This window comes from Phyllobates terribilis, unplaced genomic scaffold (genome assembly GCF_046119375.1).
Source record: "Phyllobates terribilis strain yellow unplaced genomic scaffold, ASM4611937v1 Scaffold_9__5_contigs__length_417890890, whole genome shotgun sequence".
Taxonomy (NCBI): domain Eukaryota; kingdom Metazoa; phylum Chordata; class Amphibia; order Anura; family Dendrobatidae; genus Phyllobates; species Phyllobates terribilis.
Window position 1 is genome coordinate 379,549,968 of NW_027362769.1, and position 19,509 is coordinate 379,569,476.

Below are 19,509 nucleotides of genomic sequence, written 5' to 3' on the forward strand. Positions count from 1 at the left end.
GTGTATCTCATATAATCCATATTACTACGTCTCCTGGCTGCTCGTATAATAAACTGCTTGATGTCACTCTTCATGATCTCCCACCACTCAGCTGTGTCATCACACATACACTGGGTGGTCCTACGTTCATTATAGAATGTGGTGAAGGCCTCTCTGAACCGAGGATCTTGGACCACAGAGCTGTTCACCTTCCAGTACCCCTTTACACAGACCACAGCTTGGGCCAGATCCAGCGTCACACTCACCATACAATGGTCCGAATACTCCAGGGGGCTGATCCTGTACTGAGAGCATCTCACCTCCCTCTTTATATACACCCGGTCTATCCTACTGGCATTACCACCCTTATGGTAAGTGTACGTCTTACTGGTATGATGAGACCCATAGGGTTCTACTAGGTGGGCCTGCTGGACTATATTATTAAGGAACGTCTCATCATATCTTAGTTGCTTATGACTGCTGGATCTGTCCACATTACAGGACACATTATTAAAGTCCCCACACAATATAAATACTTTAGATGTAAAGCAATATGGTTTCATGTGGTCAAATAGTTCCCTCCGCTCTTTCCTGGTCTGCGGAGCATAAATGTTTATCGCTCTATAATGGATGGAGTCCAATGTAAAGTCCAGCATCAGACAGCGACCCGGACAGATCTCCAGGACTCTGTCCACCTGGACATTCATGGTATTAAAGAGGACCCCCACACCGTCATTTCTCTCCAGACCGAAGGACCAGTATGACGGCCCAAGTCTCCAGTCTCTCTTGGCTGCATACACATGAGCATTGCTCTTCAAATACGTCTCCTGCAAGAAGAAGACGTCAGATCTCTCGTCAGACAAACGCTGGTAAATCGCCTGCCGCCGGCTCACAGTCCTCACACTGTTCACATTAATGGAGCTTATTCTCAGCCGCATCCTGATCACTTAGACTTTTTGGTCTTCTTCCTCCTTCCACTGCTGTCACCTGTAGTGCCCCATCTCTTTGTGGACACGGGAGGGTCAGGATCCCCCTCATCAGAGACGTTTTCTAGGACGCATGAAGGACTTTGCTCCATTTGTGCCTCTTCTTCTTGGTCTTCTCCCAGCACATTGTAACGTCCAGGACTTATCGCCATCACTGGAGGCTCAGAGGTTTTCTGTACTCTTGTGACTTTTCTGGTGGGATCCACAGATGCATTTTTTCTTTTTACGGTCACAAAGCCTTCCTCATCCACACTGGACAGTGCAGGCGGACTAACTGCTTCCACAGATGTACTGGGCTGATGCTTGGATGGTTTGGTGACAGGCTTTCTGGACACCTTAGGCCTCTCTTTAACAACTGGCATTTTAGGCCCTACTTTAGTGGCTGATCGAAGCTTAGGTCTTATTATATTGGCTGATGGCGGTTTAGGTCTTTCTTTAGTGGCTGGTGGGCCTTTAGGTGGTTCTTCAGTGGCTGGTGGTCCTAGTAGTGCAGCATCCGTTAGTACCTCAGACTCTGGAGCAGGTTCACTGATACTGTGACTTCTGTCCTCATCCATACCAGCTTCTGGGACATCAGAACCTCTGGTGACATCTTCCTGAATAACTTCTGAGGAGGTCTGGCCATTATATTTATTGTGTTCTGCATGCCGGCAATCCCGGAACGTATGCCCTGGTTCTGAGCACAGATTACAGATGACGGGTCCTGTGCATTTGTCCTTTGTATGACCTGACTGTCCACATAATGAGCATGTGATACGAGAGCAGTTTATGGCGAGATGCCGGCCCCTACATCTATGGCACAGACGTGGCTGACCAGGGTAGTAGCATATCCCCCTCTCTGAGCCCAGGTAGAAGGAGTGCGGCAGTCTGGTCACACCGCTCTCTTGTATCAGCTGGATTTTCAGTGTATATCCTCCATTCCATATCTGCTCCTCATCATAGATCTTGTCAGGATGACTTCTCACTATGCACTGCCGGTTCAGCCAGTGCTGCAGATCCGCCACCGCCACCACCTCAGACTGGAACAGGACAGTGGCCGTTATCTCCTGCGGCTTAGACAGCTGGATACAATGGAGGTGATCCCAGATCTCATCTTCTCTGGTGTCATTATAGATGTTCCAGAACAAATCCAGATCGCACTGGAGCTTAAAGCTGATGTCATAGATCCTGCTGGATGGGATATGGATCAGAGCGTAGACCTCAGACGCATTGAACTTCATGAAGTCTTTTAGGAGAACTTTCCCAATGTAAATTCTGGATGGGATGTTCTCCTCTGGTCCTGTGTATTTTATCCTGACTGCGTTTCTCCTCTGAGGCGGGGGGTTCACTGGTCTGGTGACATTAGAGAACAGTCTCCTGAACTGATGGTCAGCAGATGGGTCAGTGCCGGAGCTTTCACCAGCCGCAGATGGGTCAGTGCCGGAGCTTTCACCAGCCACAGATGGGTCAGTGCCGGAGCTTTCACCAGCCGCAGGTGGAACAGTGCTGGAGATCTCCACCGCTGCTGGAGGATTAGTGCTGGAGCTCTCCCTAGCTCCATGATTACTGACACCTGACTATGCTGCAACAACACCCAGATCTACTACTGATGGTTGCACAGTATTGTCTCTATTCACTGACATGGATGGTTCAGAGTCCATTACCACTGCAGTGTGGTCTCCATCCGCTGACATACCTGACATAGAGTCCATTACCACTAATTGCTGCACAGTATTATCTCCATTCACTGACATGGATGGTTCAGAATCCATTATAATATTTGTATTATCTGTTGCAGACAGACATTCACTAGCACCAGTGAGCGGGGTCTCACTCACAGCGCTGAGGGGGGTCTCACTCACAGTATCAGTACAGGGTGCACTTTCTTTCTCACTCTCAGCAGCTGAGCTCACTTCATTGCTGCATAGAGAGGTCAATGCAGTTAACCCCTCGTTTGCTGGCACACTTTCCTCTGCAGCACTTTCTGGTGTCTCGGACCCCTCACATTGTGCCCCTGATATCAGCGCTGCAGTTCTCACTGGGATTCCTTGCTCCACAATGCTGTACACAGTTTTATATTTAATGTCCTTATTCCCTATGAAGCGTTTTCTGCTCACAGTCTGGGCTCTGGATTCTTTTTTTTCTCTTTAGCCCAAGTCTCCTTTCTGGGCACAGAGATTAAACCTTTCTCCAGTTTTTCTTTCCTGATCAGCAGCTCTCGGCTGCAATCATCCAGACGCTCGCACTTCATCAGCTTTACCTTAGGATCAGTCTCTTTCTTAATTTCTTCTTTTAGTTTGCTGATATGCAATTCCAGCTTAAATATACTCTGCCTTGTAACTTTAGCACTTAATCCTCCAACATAACAAGCAGGTTTAGAAGACTCACCAGCCACCATCTCCAGCTTTCCATTACCATCAGGTGCATGCTGCAGGCCAGACTCCAGACCAGGGGCTTTCCCTGGATCATCAGCCCAGCTCCCCTCCCCTCCACCTGGGTCAGAAGCCATGCCTCCGCCCTGCTGAGAGCTCTCAAGCACACGTCTATCCTCTCCTATGGACAAGAATAGAACTACTATAATACTGCCCCCTACGTACAAGAATAAAACTACAATAATACTACCCCCTATGTACAAGAATATAACTACTATAATACCACTCCTATGTACCAGAATATAACTACTATAATAATGCTCCCTATGTACAAGAATATAACTACTATAATACTGCCCCCTATGTACAGGAATATAACTACTATAATACTGCCCCCTATGTACAAGAATGTAACAACTATAATACTGCCCATATGTACAAGAATATAACGACTATAATACTGCCCCTATGTACAAGAATATAACTACTATTATACTGCCCCTATGTACAGGAATATAACTAATATAATACTGCCCCTATGTTCAAGAATATAACTACTATTATACTGCCCCTATGTAGAGGAATATAACTACTATAATTCTGCCCCTATGTACAGGAATATAACTACTATAATACTGCCCCCTATGTACAAGAATATAACTACTATATTACTGTCCCCTATGTACAAGAATATAACTACTATAATACTGCCCCTATGTACAGGAATATAACTAATATAATACTGCCCCTATGTACAAGAATATAACTACTATTATACTGCCCGTATGTACAGGAATATAACTATTATAATACTGTCCCTATGTACAGGAATATAACTACTATAATTCTGCCCCCTATGTACAAGAATATAACTACTATAATACTGCCCCCTATGTACAAGAATATAACTACTATAATACTGCCCCCTATGTACAAGAATATAACTACTATAATACTGCCCCCTATGTACAAGAATATAACAACTATAATACTGCCCATATGTATAAGAATATAACTACTATAATACTGCCCCTATGTACAAGAATATAACTACTATTATACTGCCCCTATGTACAAGAATAGAACTAATATAATACTGCCCCTATGAAGAAGAATATAACTACTATTATACTGCCCCTATGTAGAGGAATATAACTACTATAATTCTGCCCCTATGTACAGGAATATAACTACTATAATACTGCCCCCTATGTACAAGAATATAACTATTATAATACTGTCCGTATGTACAGGAATATAACTACTATAATTCTGCCCCCTATGTACAAGAATATAACTACTATAATACTGCTTCCTATGTACAAGAATATAACTACTTTAATACTACCCCTATGTACAGGAATAGAACTACTATAATACTGCCCCCTATGTACAAGAATATAACTACTATAATACTGCCCCTATGTACAAGAATATAAATACTATAATACTGCCCCTATGTACAAGAATATAACTACTATAATACTGCCCCCTATGTACAATAATATAACTACTATATCACTGCCCCCTATGTACAATAATATAACTACTTTAATACTGCCCCTATGTACAGGAATATAACTAATATAATACTGCCCCTATGTACAAGAATATAACTACTATTATACTGCCCCTATGTACAGGAATATAACTATTATAATACTGCCCCTATGTACAAGAATAGAACTACTATAATACTGCCCCTATGTACAAGAATAGAACTACAATAATACTGCCCCCTATGTACAAGAATAGAACTACTATAATACTGCCCCTATGTACAAGAATATAACAACTATAATACTGCCCCTATGTACAAGAATATAACTACTATAATACTGCCCCCTATGTACAAGAATATAACTACTATAATACTGCCCCTATGTACAAGAAAATAACTACTATAATACTGCCCCTATGTACAAGAATATAACTACTATAATACTGCCCCCCTATGTACAAGAATATAACTACTATAATACTGCCACTATGTATAAGAATATAACTACTATAATACTGCCCCCTATGTACAAGAATATAACTACTATAATACTGCCCCTATGTACAAGAATATAACTACTATAATACTGCTCCTATGTACAAGAATATAACTACTATAATACTGCCCCTATGTACAAGAATATAACTAATATAATACTGCCCCTATGTACAAGAATATAACTACTATTATACTGCCCCTATGTAGAGGAATATAACTACTATAATTCTGCCCCTATGTACAGGAATATAACTACTATAATACTGCCCCCTATGTACAAGAATATAACTATTATAATACTGTCCGTATGTACAGGAATATAACTACTATAATTCTGCCCCCTATGTACAAGAATATAACTACTATAATACTGCCCCCTATGTACAATAATATAACTACTATATTACTGCCCCCTATGTACAATAATATAACTACTATATTACTGCCCCCTATGTACAATAATATAACTACTTTAATACTGCCCCTATGTACAGGAATATAACTAATATAATACTGCCCCTATGTACAAGAATATAACTACTATTATACTGCCCCTATGTACAGGAATATAACTATTATAATACTGCCCCTATGTACAAGAATAGAACTACTATAATACTGCCCCCTATGTACAAGAATAGAACTACAATAATACTGCCCCCTATGTACAAGAATAGAACTACTATAATACTGCCCCTATGTACAAGAATATAATTACTATAATACTGCCCCCTATGTACAAGAATATAACTACTATAATACTGCCCCTATGTACAAGAAAATAACTACTATAATACTGCCCCTATGTACAAGAATATAACTACTATAATACTGCCCCCCTATGTACAAAAATATAACTACTATAATACTGCCACTATGTATAAGAATATAACTACTATAATACTGCCCCCTATGTACAAGAATATAACTGCTATAATACTGCCCCTATGTACAAGACTATAACTACTATAATACTGCTCCTATGTACAAGAATATAACTACTATAATACTGCCCCTATGTACAAGAATATAACTAATATAATACTGCCCCTATGTACAAGAATATAACTACTATTATACTGCCCCTATGTAGAGGAATATAACTACTATAATTCTGCCCCTATGTACAGGAATATAACTACTATAATACTGCCCCCTATGTACAAAAATATAACTATTATAATACTGTCCGTATGTACAGGAATATAACTACTATAATTCTGCCCCCTATGTACAAGAATATAACTACTATAATACTGCTTCCTATGTACAAGAATATAACTACTTTAATACTGCCCCTATGTGCAGGAATAGAACTACTATAATACTGCCCCCTATGTACAAGAATAGAACTACTATAATACTGCCCCCTATGTACAAGAATAGAACTACAATAATACTGCCCCCTATGTACAAGAATAGAACTACTATAATACTGCCCCTATGTACAAGAATATAACTACTATAATACTGTCCCTATGTACAAGAATATAACTACTATAATACTACCCCCTATGTACAAGAATATAGCTACTATAATACTGTCCCTATGTACAAGAAAATAACTACTATAATACTGCCCCTATGTACAAAAATATAACTACTATAATACTGCCCCCCTATGTACAAGAATATAACTACTATAATACTGCCACTATGTATAAGAATATAACTACTATAATACTGCCCCCTATGTACAAGAATATAACTACTATAATACTGCCCCTATGTACAAGAATATAACTACTATAATACTGCTCCTATGTACAAGAATATAACTACTATAATACTGCCCCTATGTACAAGAATATAACTAATATAATACTGCCCCTATGTACAAGAATATAACTACTATTATACTGCCCCTATGTAGAGGAATATAACTACTATAATTCTGCCCCTATGTACAGGAATATAACTACTATAATACTGCCCCCTATGTACAGGAATATAACTACTATAATACTGCTTCCTATGTACAAGAATATAACTACTTTAATACTGCCCCTATGTGCAGGAATAGAACTACTATAATACTGCCCCCTATGTACAAGAATAGAACTACTATAATACTGCCCCCTATGTACAAGAATAGAACTACAATAATACTGCCCCTATGTACAAGAATAGAACTACTATAATACTGCCCCTATGTACAAGAATATAACTACTATAATACTGTCCCTATGTACAAGAACATAACTACTATAATACTGCCCCCTATGTACAAGCATATAACTACTATAATACTGCCCCTATGTACAAGAATATAACTACTATAATACTGCCCCCTATGTACAAGAATATAACTACTATAATACTGCCCCTATGTACAAGAATATAACTACTATAATACTGCCCCTATGTACAAGAATATAACTACTATAATACTGCCCCTATGTACAAGAATATAACTACTATAATACTGCCCCCTATGTACAATAATATAACTACTATATTACTGCCCCCTATGTACAATAATATAACTACTTTAATACTGCCCCTATGTACAGGAATATAACTAATATAATTCTGCCCCTATGTACAAGAATATAAATACTATTATACTGCCCCTATGTACAGGAATATAACTATTATAATACTGCCCCTATGTACAAGAATAGAACTACTATAATACTGCCCCCTATGTACAAGAATAGAACTACAATAATACTGCCCCTATGTGCAAGAATAGAACTACTATAATACTGCCCCTATGTACAGGAATATAACTACTATAATACTGCCCCCTATGTACAAGAATAGAACTACTATAATACTGCCCCTATGTACAAGAATATAACCACTATAATACTGCTCCTATGTACAAGAATATAACTACTATAATACTACTCCTATGTACAAGAATATAACTACTATAATACTGCTCCTATGTACAAGAATATAACTACTATAATACTGCCCCCTATGTACAAGAATATAACTACTATAATACTGCCCCCTATGTACAAGAATATAACTACTATAATACTGCCCCTATGTACAAGAATATAACTACTATAATACTGCTCCTATGTACAAGAATATATACTACTATAATACTGCCACTACTGTAGAAACATAAAACTACTATAACACTAATCATGATTATTATATGTAGGTAATGAATTGATGTTGGCATTGCGGTATTTCAGTGAGACATAACACTGGGAGATTTTGCGGTGACCCCGCTGTTAGGGGTCTCTTGTTATGGACCCTCAGTGCAGGCTATGCTGGGCTGTCATGAGGCCGTGTGTTTTGTCGGAGTGTTTTACACTAACATCCTGTTTGCCTTTATCTGCAAAAAAAAAAAAAAGTTGAAGACTTTGTGAGAGAAGAGCCTCTTCCTTTGCAGACTCAGCAGAGCAGAGATAAAACTGTGGCTAACGCTTGAGATTTCACGTTCTCATCAGAGGAGGCCTGAGAGCGGCTGCTTGGGTGAGTTGTACCGGAGGTCCGTGCGGTGAGTGCGATCCTGCATGTGACCTGTGCATTAATTTTACCCTGACTGTGATGTTTTCGGCTTTTATGACCATCCTACAGGTGCTCTACGTGATGTCTGTACACTTTTAAGCCAAGTACTTTCCCTCGCCCACAGGGCCAGTGGTCCCCAACCTCCTCTTGGGAATTGCTACTCTACTAATGTAATTTTTTCTTTTATTCTAGGTAGGGGCTGGCGACTGGTACATCACCCGACATAGGTGGCCCCCTATGAATTTCCGAGGCCCGACCTTCGGTCTTAGACATGCATGACTTGGTTTCCACTATCAAGAGCTCTGCTCGCTTCCTCACCATTTGAGAGCCCAGGGGAGGCTGCCACCCACCCACGGATTTTCCACCAGTGCAAGTCATCTGCTGCTAGTGGTCACTTAACCCACAGAGCGGCAGTCATAGGTTCCCCGACTAGAAGACATGGAGGCTATGGCCATGTACAACTTTAAGACCACCGAAAGGGACGAGCTGCCATTCAGCAAGGGAGACACTTTGAAGGTAAGATCATCATATCGATTAGATATTTCCAAGATGTAGAGTCCAGGATTAAATTGTAGGTCCTAAATATAAAGGGGCACTCCCTAAGACTCCATATGACTTTGTGATTTGTATCGGATGATTGATCTGATCCAAGTTGTGACTATCTAGCTGTTGGGAAACCACAACTCCCAGCATGCAAGGATATGTGTATAGTGTAAAAAAAAAAGTGTTAGAAAAGGAGCAGCTGTTATCCCTTTAAAGGGAATATATAGTCATATTGATCTTGTAATATGCTATAGATAAGACTTCCAGTATCCGAAGACTCTGTGCGGTGTCAAAGGAGTTTGCACTCTTATTTTGGAGATCGGCAATATATCAAGTGATGACTTTTGTTAGAATTCCCTTTTAAAGGGCACATGTCCCCAGGACAAAAGTAGTGAGTTTTTCTTCTTGTCTTACTCTCGCTGCTCCCCAGATTATTGCGTTTTTTGTTTTTTTAAAATCCGACTTACTGTTCCAGAGATATAAACCTTTTAACTAAGTTCTAATTTTTAAGATCTTCACAAGGGGGGTGTGGCTCACAGGGTTGTCTGGGGGCGTGTCACTGCATAATTACCCTGTGAGTCACATCCCCTTAGTACATACCATAAAAATTTATACTAAAAAAAATGTCTATATCTCTGGAACCGTACGGCAGATTTTAATAAAGCAAAAAGTGCAGTAATCTGGGGATCAGTGAGAATTAAATAAGAGCAAAAACTGGTCACTTTTGATTTGGTGACAGTTCTCCTTTAAACACTCGCTCCCAGGTTATTTGAAGGTCTATGTTATTGCAAAATGAGCCAAACTCTTTTGGGATGCCTATTGTCCATCCTTTATTGTCAATTTTTGCCAATGGAAGTCCGTCAGCCATTTCTCATTAATATTAGATTGTTGGTGAATCATGTAAGGATCAACAGTGATATGTGCAGTAAATCATAAAATAATGTGGCTGGTAGTGGCACAGGGTGCAGTGGGCAAATCCAGCTGCCTTCTTCAGGATCTGCCATGATATTGGCTATGGCTTCCGCCCAGTTCAGCAGCTTTATCGGTGTCCTGTGAAAGGAACTGGAGACTACGGACTACACATTGTCTCCATCCTTCCAAGATGCTGCAGAATTGTCAAAAGTGGTTTCTTTGCAGCTTTGAAGGTGTGGCATCTAACCGGTTAATTACAAGGAGGAGTCCACTTCAAGACGTGGGCCAAAAATATAGAATATCCGCACAAACAGGATGTTTCTTTTCCTCCCTGGGTCAGTACACAGCCGTGGTATTCTTAGATGCTTTCTATTGTGTTTACCTGCCTTGTTTAGTCTGGTGATCGCACCCGAAATGTATAGAGGCACATCATGGGTGCTGGAGACAACCCGAACCCAAAACTTAAAGGGACTGTCCAGATTGGGCACTAGTGTGTAAAATAATGACGCTCACGCACTGACTCTCGCGCTTTGACGCTCACACTCACGCTCTGACACTCACGCTCTGACGCTCACGCTCTGACGCTCACGCTCGGACGCTCACGCTCTGACGCTCACGCTCTGACGCTCATGCTCTCACGCTCACGCTCACACGCTCACGCTCTGACGCTCACGCTCTGACGCTCACACTCAGATGCTCACGCTCGGACGCTCACGCTCGGACGCTCATGCTCACGCTCGGACACGCACGCTCACGCTCACGCACTGCCGCTCACGCTCTGACGCTCATGCTCTGACGCTCACGCTCACACGCTCACGCTCGGACGCTCACGCTCTGACGCTCATGCTCAGACGCTCACGCTCACGCTCTGACGCTCATGCTCTCACGCTTACGCTCAGACGCTCACGCTCTGACGCTCACGCTCAGACGCTCACGCTCAGATGCTCACGCTCTGACGCTCATGCTCACGCTCGGACGCTCACGCTCGGACACGCACGCTCACGCTCACGCACTGCCGCTCACGCTCTGCCGCTCACGCTCGCGCACTGACGCTCACGCTCATGCACTGATGCTCACGCTCTGACGCTCACGCTCTCACGCTCACGCTCGGGCGCTCACACTCAGATGCTCACGCTCTGACACTCACCCTCAGACGCTCACACTCTGACGCTCACGCTCGGACGCTCACGCTCTGACGCTCAGGCTCACGCTCTGACGCTCACGCTCTGACGCTCAGGCTCACGCTCTGACGCTCACGCTCGGACGCTCACGCTCACACACTGACGCTCACGCTCTCGCTCACGCTCACACGCTCACGCTCACACGCTCACGCTCTGACGCTCACGCTCACACACTGACGCTCACGCTCTCGTTCACGCTCTGACGCTCACGCTCTCGCTCACGCTCTGACGCTCACTCTCACACACTGACGCTCACGCTCTGACGCTCACGCTCTGACACTCACGCTCGGACGCTCACGCTCTGACGCTCAGGCTCACGCTCTGACGCTCACGCTCTGACGCTCACGCTCTGACGCTCAGGCTCACGCTCTGACGCTCACGCTCGGACGCTCACGCTCTGACGCTCACGCTTACACACTGACGCTCACGCTCTCGCTCACACTCTGACGCTCACGCTTACACACTGACGCTCACGCTCTCGCTCACGCTCTGACGCTCACGCTCTCGCTCACGCTCTGACGCTCACGCTGACGCTCACACTCTGACGCTCACATGCTCACGCTCTGACGCTCACGCTCGGACGTTCACGCTCTGACGCTCACACTCACGCTCTGACGCTCACGCTCGGACGTTCACGCTCTGACGCTCACACTCACGCTCTGACGCTCACGCTCAGACGCTCACGCTCTGACGCTCATGCTCTGACGCTCACGCTCACACGCTCGCGCTCGGACGCTCACGCTCACGCTCTGACGCTCACGCTCTGATCCTCACGCTCTGATGATCAAGCTCTGACGCTCTCGCTCTGACGCTCTCGCTCTGACGCTCACGCTCTGACACTCACCCTCAGACGCTCACGCTCGGACGCTCACGCTCGGACGCTCACACTCACGCTCGGACGCTCACGCTCGGACACGCACGCTCACGCTCACGCACTGCCGCTCACGCTCTGCCGCTCACGCTCGCGCACTGACGCTCACGCTCATGCACTGATGCTCACGCTCTGACGCTCACGCTCTCACGCTCACGCTCGGGCGCTCACACTCAGATGCTCACGCTCTGACACTCACCCTCAGACGCTCACACTCTGACGCTCACGCTCGGACGCTCACGCTCTGACGCTCAGGCTCACGCTCTGACGCTCACGCTCTGACGCTCAGGCTCACGCTCTGACGCTCACGCTCGGACGCTCACGCTCACACACTGACGCTCACGCTCTCGCTCACGCTCACACGCTCACGCTCACACGCTCACGCTCTGACGCTCACGCTCACACACTGACGCTCACGCTCTCGTTCACGCTCTGACGCTCACGCTCTCGCTCACGCTCTGACGCTCACTCTCACACACTGACGCTCACGCTCTGACGCTCACGCTCTGACACTCACGCTCGGACGCTCACGCTCTGACGCTCAGGCTCACGCTCTGACGCTCACGCTCTGACGCTCACGCTCTGACGCTCAGGCTCACGCTCTGACGCTCACGCTCGGACGCTCACGCTCTGACGCTCACGCTTACACACTGACGCTCACGCTCTCGCTCACACTCTGACGCTCACGCTTACACACTGACGCTCACGCTCTCGCTCACGCTCTGACGCTCACGCTCTCGCTCACGCTCTGACGCTCACGCTGACGCTCACACTCTGACGCTCACATGCTCACGCTCTGACGCTCACGCTCGGACGTTCACGCTCTGACGCTCACACTCACGCTCTGACGCTCACGCTCGGACGTTCACGCTCTGACGCTCACACTCACGCTCTGACGCTCACGCTCAGACGCTCACGCTCTGACGCTCATGCTCTGACGCTCACGCTCACACGCTCGCGCTCGGACGCTCACGCTCACGCTCTGACGCTCACGCTCTGATCCTCACGCTCTGATGATCAAGCTCTGACGCTCTCGCTCTGACGCTCTCGCTCTGACGCTCACGCTCTGACACTCACCCTCAGACGCTCACGCTCGGACGCTCACGCTCGGACGCTCACACTCACGCTCTGACGCTCACGCTCAGACGCTCACGCTCTGACGCTCATGCTCTGACGCTCACGCTCACACGCTCACGCTCGGACGCTCACGCTCACGCTCTGACGCTCACGCTCTGATCCTCACGCTCGGACGCTCACGCTCTGATGATCAAGCTCTGACGCTCTCGCTCTGACGCTCACGCTCAGACGCTCACGCTCTGACACTCACCCTCAGACGCTCACGCTCGGACGCTCACGCTCTGACGCTCACGCTCGGACGCTCACGCTCGGACGCTCACACTCACGCTCTGACGCTCACGCTCGGATGCTCAGACGCTCACGCTCGGACGCTCACGCTCAGACACTCACGCTCATGCTTTGACGCTCACCCTCGGACGCTCACCCTCGGACGCTCACCCTCGGACGCTCACCCTCGGACGCTCACCCTCGGACGCTCACCCTCACACGCTCACCCTCACACACTCTCATTCTCACGCTCACATTCTCACGCTTCCACGCTCACCCTCACACTCTCCCACGCTCACCCTCACATGCTCCCACGCTCACCCTCACACCCTCTCCCACGCTCACCCGCTCCCACTTTCACCCTCACACCCTCACATTCTCACCCTCCCACGCTCAACCGCTCCCACGCTCACCCTCACACTCTCCCACGCTCACCCTCACACGCTCACACTGTGCTAGCCGGTCATCTCCCTTATACGCTCACCCTGTGCTAGCCAGTCATCTCCCGGCTGCTCGCAGCAGAAGTACCCCGACAGGCGGCCTCACTCCCCGGTCCTCCAAAATTCATTAGGGGCCCGGGGGGATACATTGGGGGGTTAATCTAAAGTAGTGCACAACCCATTTAAACACTGCTTTGCTGATTAGTCGCGGCTGCCGGCTGCGACCAATCATCGATATTGGCGCCAAATTGAAACACCGCTGTGATGATTGGTCGCGCCCGCCGGCCGCGACCAATCAGCGATATTGGCGCCAAATTTAAACAACGCTCTGCTGATTGCGCACTTTGCATGTTGCACTTTATAATATAATTGTCCTACAAATGGATGATCTGATATATACCTCACTTAGATCGATAGATAGATAATAGATAGATAATAGATGATAGATAATAGATAGATGATAGATAATAGATAGATAGATAATAGATGATAGATAGATGATAGATAAATAGATAGATAGATAGATAATAGATAGATAATAGATAGATGATAGATAATAGACAGATAATAGACAGATAATAGATAGATAATAGATAATAGATAGATAGATAATAGATAGATAATAGATAGAAGATTTATGCTCCGTAGCCTTAATATTTGTTAACTCCTTCTCTTTCAGATTCTTAATATGGAGGATGACCAGAATTGGTACAAGGCAGAATTTTGTGGCATTGAAGGTTTTGTTCCAAAAAATTACATCAGAGTGAAGCCCCATCCGTAAGTAGCGTTTGTCCCTTTATCTCTTTATCTCATGCACCTGTCCGCATCCATCCTTCCCTTTATCTCCTTATCTCATGCACCTGTCCGCATCCATCCTTCCCTTTATCTCCTTATCTCATGCACCTGTCCGCATCCATCCTTCCCTTTATCTCCTTATCTCATGCACCTGTCCGCATCCATCCTTCCCTTTATCTCCTTATCTCATGCACCTGTCCGCATCCATCCTTCCCTTTATCTCCTTATCTCATGCACCTGTCCGCATCCATCCTTCCCTTTATCTCCTTATCTCATGCACCTGTCCGCATCCATCCTTCCCTTTATCTCCTTCTCTCATGCACCTGTCCGCATCCATCCTTCCCTTTATCTCCTTATCTCATGCACCTGTCCGCATTCATCCTTCCCTTTATCTCCTTATCTCATGCACCTGTCTGCATCCATCCTTCCCTTTATCTCCTTATCTCATGCACCTGTCCGCATCCATCCTTCCCTTTATCTCCTTATCTCATGTACCTGTCCGCATCCATCCTTCCCTTTATCTCCTTATCTCATGCACCTGTCCTCATCCATCCTTCCCTTTACCTCCTTATCTCATGCACCTGTCCGCATCCATCCTTCCCTTTATCTCTTTATCTCATGCACCTGTCCGCATCCATCCTTCCCTTTATCTCCTTATCTCATGCACCTGTCCGCATCCATCCTTCCCTTTATCTCTTTATCTCATGCACCTGTCCGCATCCATCCTTCCCTTTATCTCCTTATCTCATGCACCTGTCCGCATCCATCCTTCCCTTTATCTCCTTCTCTCATGCACCTGTCCGCATCCATCCTTCCCTTTATCTCTTTATCTCATGCACCTGTCCGCATCCATCCTTCCCTTTATCTCCTTATCTCATGCACCTGTCCGCATCCATCCTTCCCTTTATCTCCTTATCTCATGCACCTGTCCGCATCCATCCTTCCCTTTATCTCCTTATCTCATGCACCTGTCCGCATCCATCCTTCCCTTTATCTCCTTATCTCATGCACCTGTCCGCATCCATCCTTCCTTTTATCTCCTTATCTCATGCACCTGTCCGCATCCATCCTTCCCTTTATCTCCTTATCTCATGCACCTGTCCGCATCCATCCTTCCCTTTATCTCCTTATCTCATGCACCTGTCCGCATCCATCCTTCCCTTTATCTCCTTATCTCATGCACCTGTCCGCATCCATCCTTCCCTTTATCTCGTTCTCTCATGCACCTGTCCGCATCCATCTTTCCCTTTATCTCCTTATCTCATGCACTTGTCCGCATCCATCCTTCCCTTTATCTCTTTATCTCATGCACCTGTCCGCATCCATCCTTCCCTTTATCTCTTTATCTCATGCACCTGTCCGCATCCATCATTCCCTTTATCTCTTTATCTCATGCACCTGTCCGCATCCATCCTTCCCTTTATCTCCTTATCTCATGCACCTGTCTGCATCCATCCTTCCCTTTATCTCTTTATCTCATGCACCTGTCCGCATCCATCCTTCCCTTTATCTCCTTATCTCATGCACCTGTCCGCATCCATCCTTCCCTTTATCTCCTTATCTCATGCACCTGTCCGCATCCATCCTTCCCTTTATCTCTTTATCTCATGCACCTGTCCGCATCCATCCTTCCCTTTATCTCCTTATCTCATGCACCTGTCCGCATCCATCCTTCCCTTTATCTCTTTATCTCATGCACCTGTCCGCATCCATCCTTCCCTTTATCTCCTTATCTCATGCACTTGTCCGCATCCATCCTTCCCTTTATCTCTTTATCTCATGCACCTGTCCGCATCCATCCTTCCCTTTATCTCTTTATCTCATGCACCTGTCCGCATCCATCATTCCCTTTATCTCTTTATCTCATGCACCTGTCCGCATCCATCCTTCCCTTTATCTCCTTATCTCATGCACCTGTCCGCATCCATCCTTCCCTTTATCTCCTTATCTCATGCACTTGTCCGCATCCATCCTTCCCTTTATCTCTTTATCTCATGCACCTGTCCGCATCCATCCTTCCCTTTATCTCTTTATCTCATGCACCTGTCCGCATCCATCATTCCCTTTATCTCTTTATCTCATGCACCTGTCCGCATCCATCATTCCCTTTATCTCTTTATCTCATGCACCTGTCCGCATCCATCCTTCCCTTTATCTCCTTATCTCATGCACTTGTCCGCATCCATCCTTCCCTTTATCTCTTTATCTCATGCACCTGTCCGCATCCATCATTCCCTTTATCTCTTTATCTCATGCACCTGTCCGCATCCATCCTTCCCTTTATCTCTTTATCTCATGCACCTGTCTGCATCCATCCTTCCCTTTATCTCTTTATCTCATGCACCTGTCCGCATCCATCCTTCCCTTTATCTCTTTATCTCATGCACCTGTCCGCATCCATCCTTCCTTTTATCTCCTTATCTCATGCACCTGTCCGCATCCATCCTTCCCTTTATCTCGTTCTCTCATGCACCTGTCCGCATCCATCCTTCCATTTATCTCCTTATCTCATGCACCTGTCCGCATCCATCCTTCCCTTTATCTCGTTCTCTCATGCACCTGTCCGCATCCATCCTTCCCTTTATCTCTTTATCTCATGCACCTGTCCACATCCATCCTTCCCTTTATCACCTTATCTCATGCACCTGTCCGCATCCATCCTTCCCTTTATCTCGTTCTCTCATGCACCTGTCCGCATCCATCCTTCCCTTTATCTCTTTATCTCATGCACCTGTCCGCATCCATCCTTCCCTTTATCTCTTTATCTCATGCACCTGTCCGTATCCATCCTTCCCTTTATCTCTTTATCTCATGCACCTGTCCGCATCCATCCTTCCCTTTATCTCGTTCTCTCATGCACCTGTCCGCATCCATCCTTCCCTTTATCTCCTTATCTCATGCACCTGTCCGCATCCATCCTTCCCTTTATCTCCTTATCTCATGCACCTGTCCGCATCCATCCTTCCCTTTATCTCGTTCTCTCATGCACCTGTCCGCATCCATCCTTCCATTTATCTCCTTATCTCATGCACCTGTCCGCATCCATCCTTCCCTTTATCTCGTTCTCTCATGCACCTGTCCGCATCCATCCTTCCCTTTATCTCTTTATCTCATGCACCTGTCCACATCCATCCTTCCCTTTATCTCCTTATCTCATGCACCTGTCCGCATCCATCCTTCCCTTTATCTCGTTCTCTCATGCACCTGTCCGCATCCATCCTTCCCTTTATCTCTTTATCTCATGCACCTGTCCGCATCCATCCTTCCCTTTATCTCTTTATCTCATGCACCTGTCCGTATCCATCCTTCCCTTTATCTCTTTATCTCATGCACCTGTCCGCATCCATCCTTCCCTTTATCTCCTTATCTCATGCACCTGTCCGCATCCATCCTTCCCTTTATCTCCTTATCTCATGCACCTGTCCGCATCCATCCTTCCCTTTATCTCCTTATCTCATGCACCTGTCCGCATCCATCCTTCCCTTTATCTCTTTATCTCATGCACCTGTCCGCATCCATCCTTCCCTTTATCGCTTTATCTCATGCACCTGTCCGTATCCATCCTTCCCTTTATCTCCTTACCTCATGCACCTGTCCGCATCCATCCTTCCCTTTATCTCTTTATCTCATGCACCTGTCCGCATCCATCTATCCCTTTATCTCCTTATCTCATGCACCTGTCCGCATCCATCCTTCCCTTTATCTCCTTATCTCATGCACCTGTCCGCATCCATCCTTCCCTTTATCTCCTTATCTCATGCACCTGTCTGCATCCATCTTTCCCTTTATCTCCTTATCTCATGCACCTGTCCGCATCCATCCTTCCCTTTATCTCTTTATCTCATGCACCTGTCCGTATCCATCCTTCCCTTTATCTCCTTATCTCATGCACCTGTCCGCATCCATCCTTCCCTTTATCTCCTTATCTCATGCACCTGTCCGCATCCATCCTTCCCTTTATCTCCTTATCTCATGCACCTGTCCGCATCCATCCTTCCCTTTATCTCCTTATCTCATGCACCTGTCCGCATCCATCCTTCCCTTTATCTCCTTATCTCATGCACCTGTCCGCATCCATCCTTCCCTTTATCTCCTTATCTCATGCACCTGTCCGCATCCATCCTTCCCTTTATCTCGTTCTCTCATGCACCTGTCCGCATCCATCTTTCCCTTTATCTCCTTATCTCATGCACTTGTCCGCATCCATCCTTCCCTTTATCTCTTTATCTCATGCACCTGTCCGCATCCATCCTTCCCTTTATCTCTTTATCTCATGCACCTGTCCGCATCCATCATTCCCTTTATCTCTTTATCTCATGCACCTGTCCGCATCCATCCTTCCCTTTATCTCCTTATCTCATGCACCTGTCTGCATCCATCCTTCCCTTTATCTCTTTATCTCATGCACCTGTCCGCATCCATCCTTCCCTTTATCTCCTTATCTCATGCACCTGTCCGCATCCATCCTTCCCTTTATCTCCTTATCTCATGCACCTGTCCGCATCCATCCTTCCCTTTATCTCTTTATCTCATGCACCTGTCCGCATCCATCCTTCCCTTTATCTCCTTATCTCATGCACCTGTCCGCATCCATCCTTCCCTTTATCTCTTTATCTCATGCACCTGTCCACATC

General features: G+C 45.9%; 1 protein-coding gene across 6 annotated transcripts in view; it reads left to right on the forward strand.

Annotated features, from left to right (window-relative positions):
- GRAP (GRB2 related adaptor protein) overlaps nt 1-19,509 on the forward strand; it is a 132,818-nt gene that overhangs the window by 62,409 nt on the left and 50,900 nt on the right. For 2 of the 6 annotated variants that reach the window (XR_012250769.1, XM_073648450.1), the window contains exons 1-3: nt 8,622-8,753; nt 8,982-9,305; nt 14,760-14,857. Coding sequence is in view for 5 of the 6 variants with exons in the window: in XM_073648450.1 (XP_073504551.1) it covers nt 9,228-9,305; nt 14,760-14,857 (176 nt within the window). In the remaining variant the exon portion in view is untranslated. Of the gene's footprint in view, nt 1-8,621; nt 8,779-8,981; nt 9,306-14,759; nt 14,858-19,509 lie in introns of those variants that run through there. The other 4 variants (XM_073648454.1, XM_073648451.1, XM_073648452.1 and 1 more) reach the window with 4 other exon arrangements.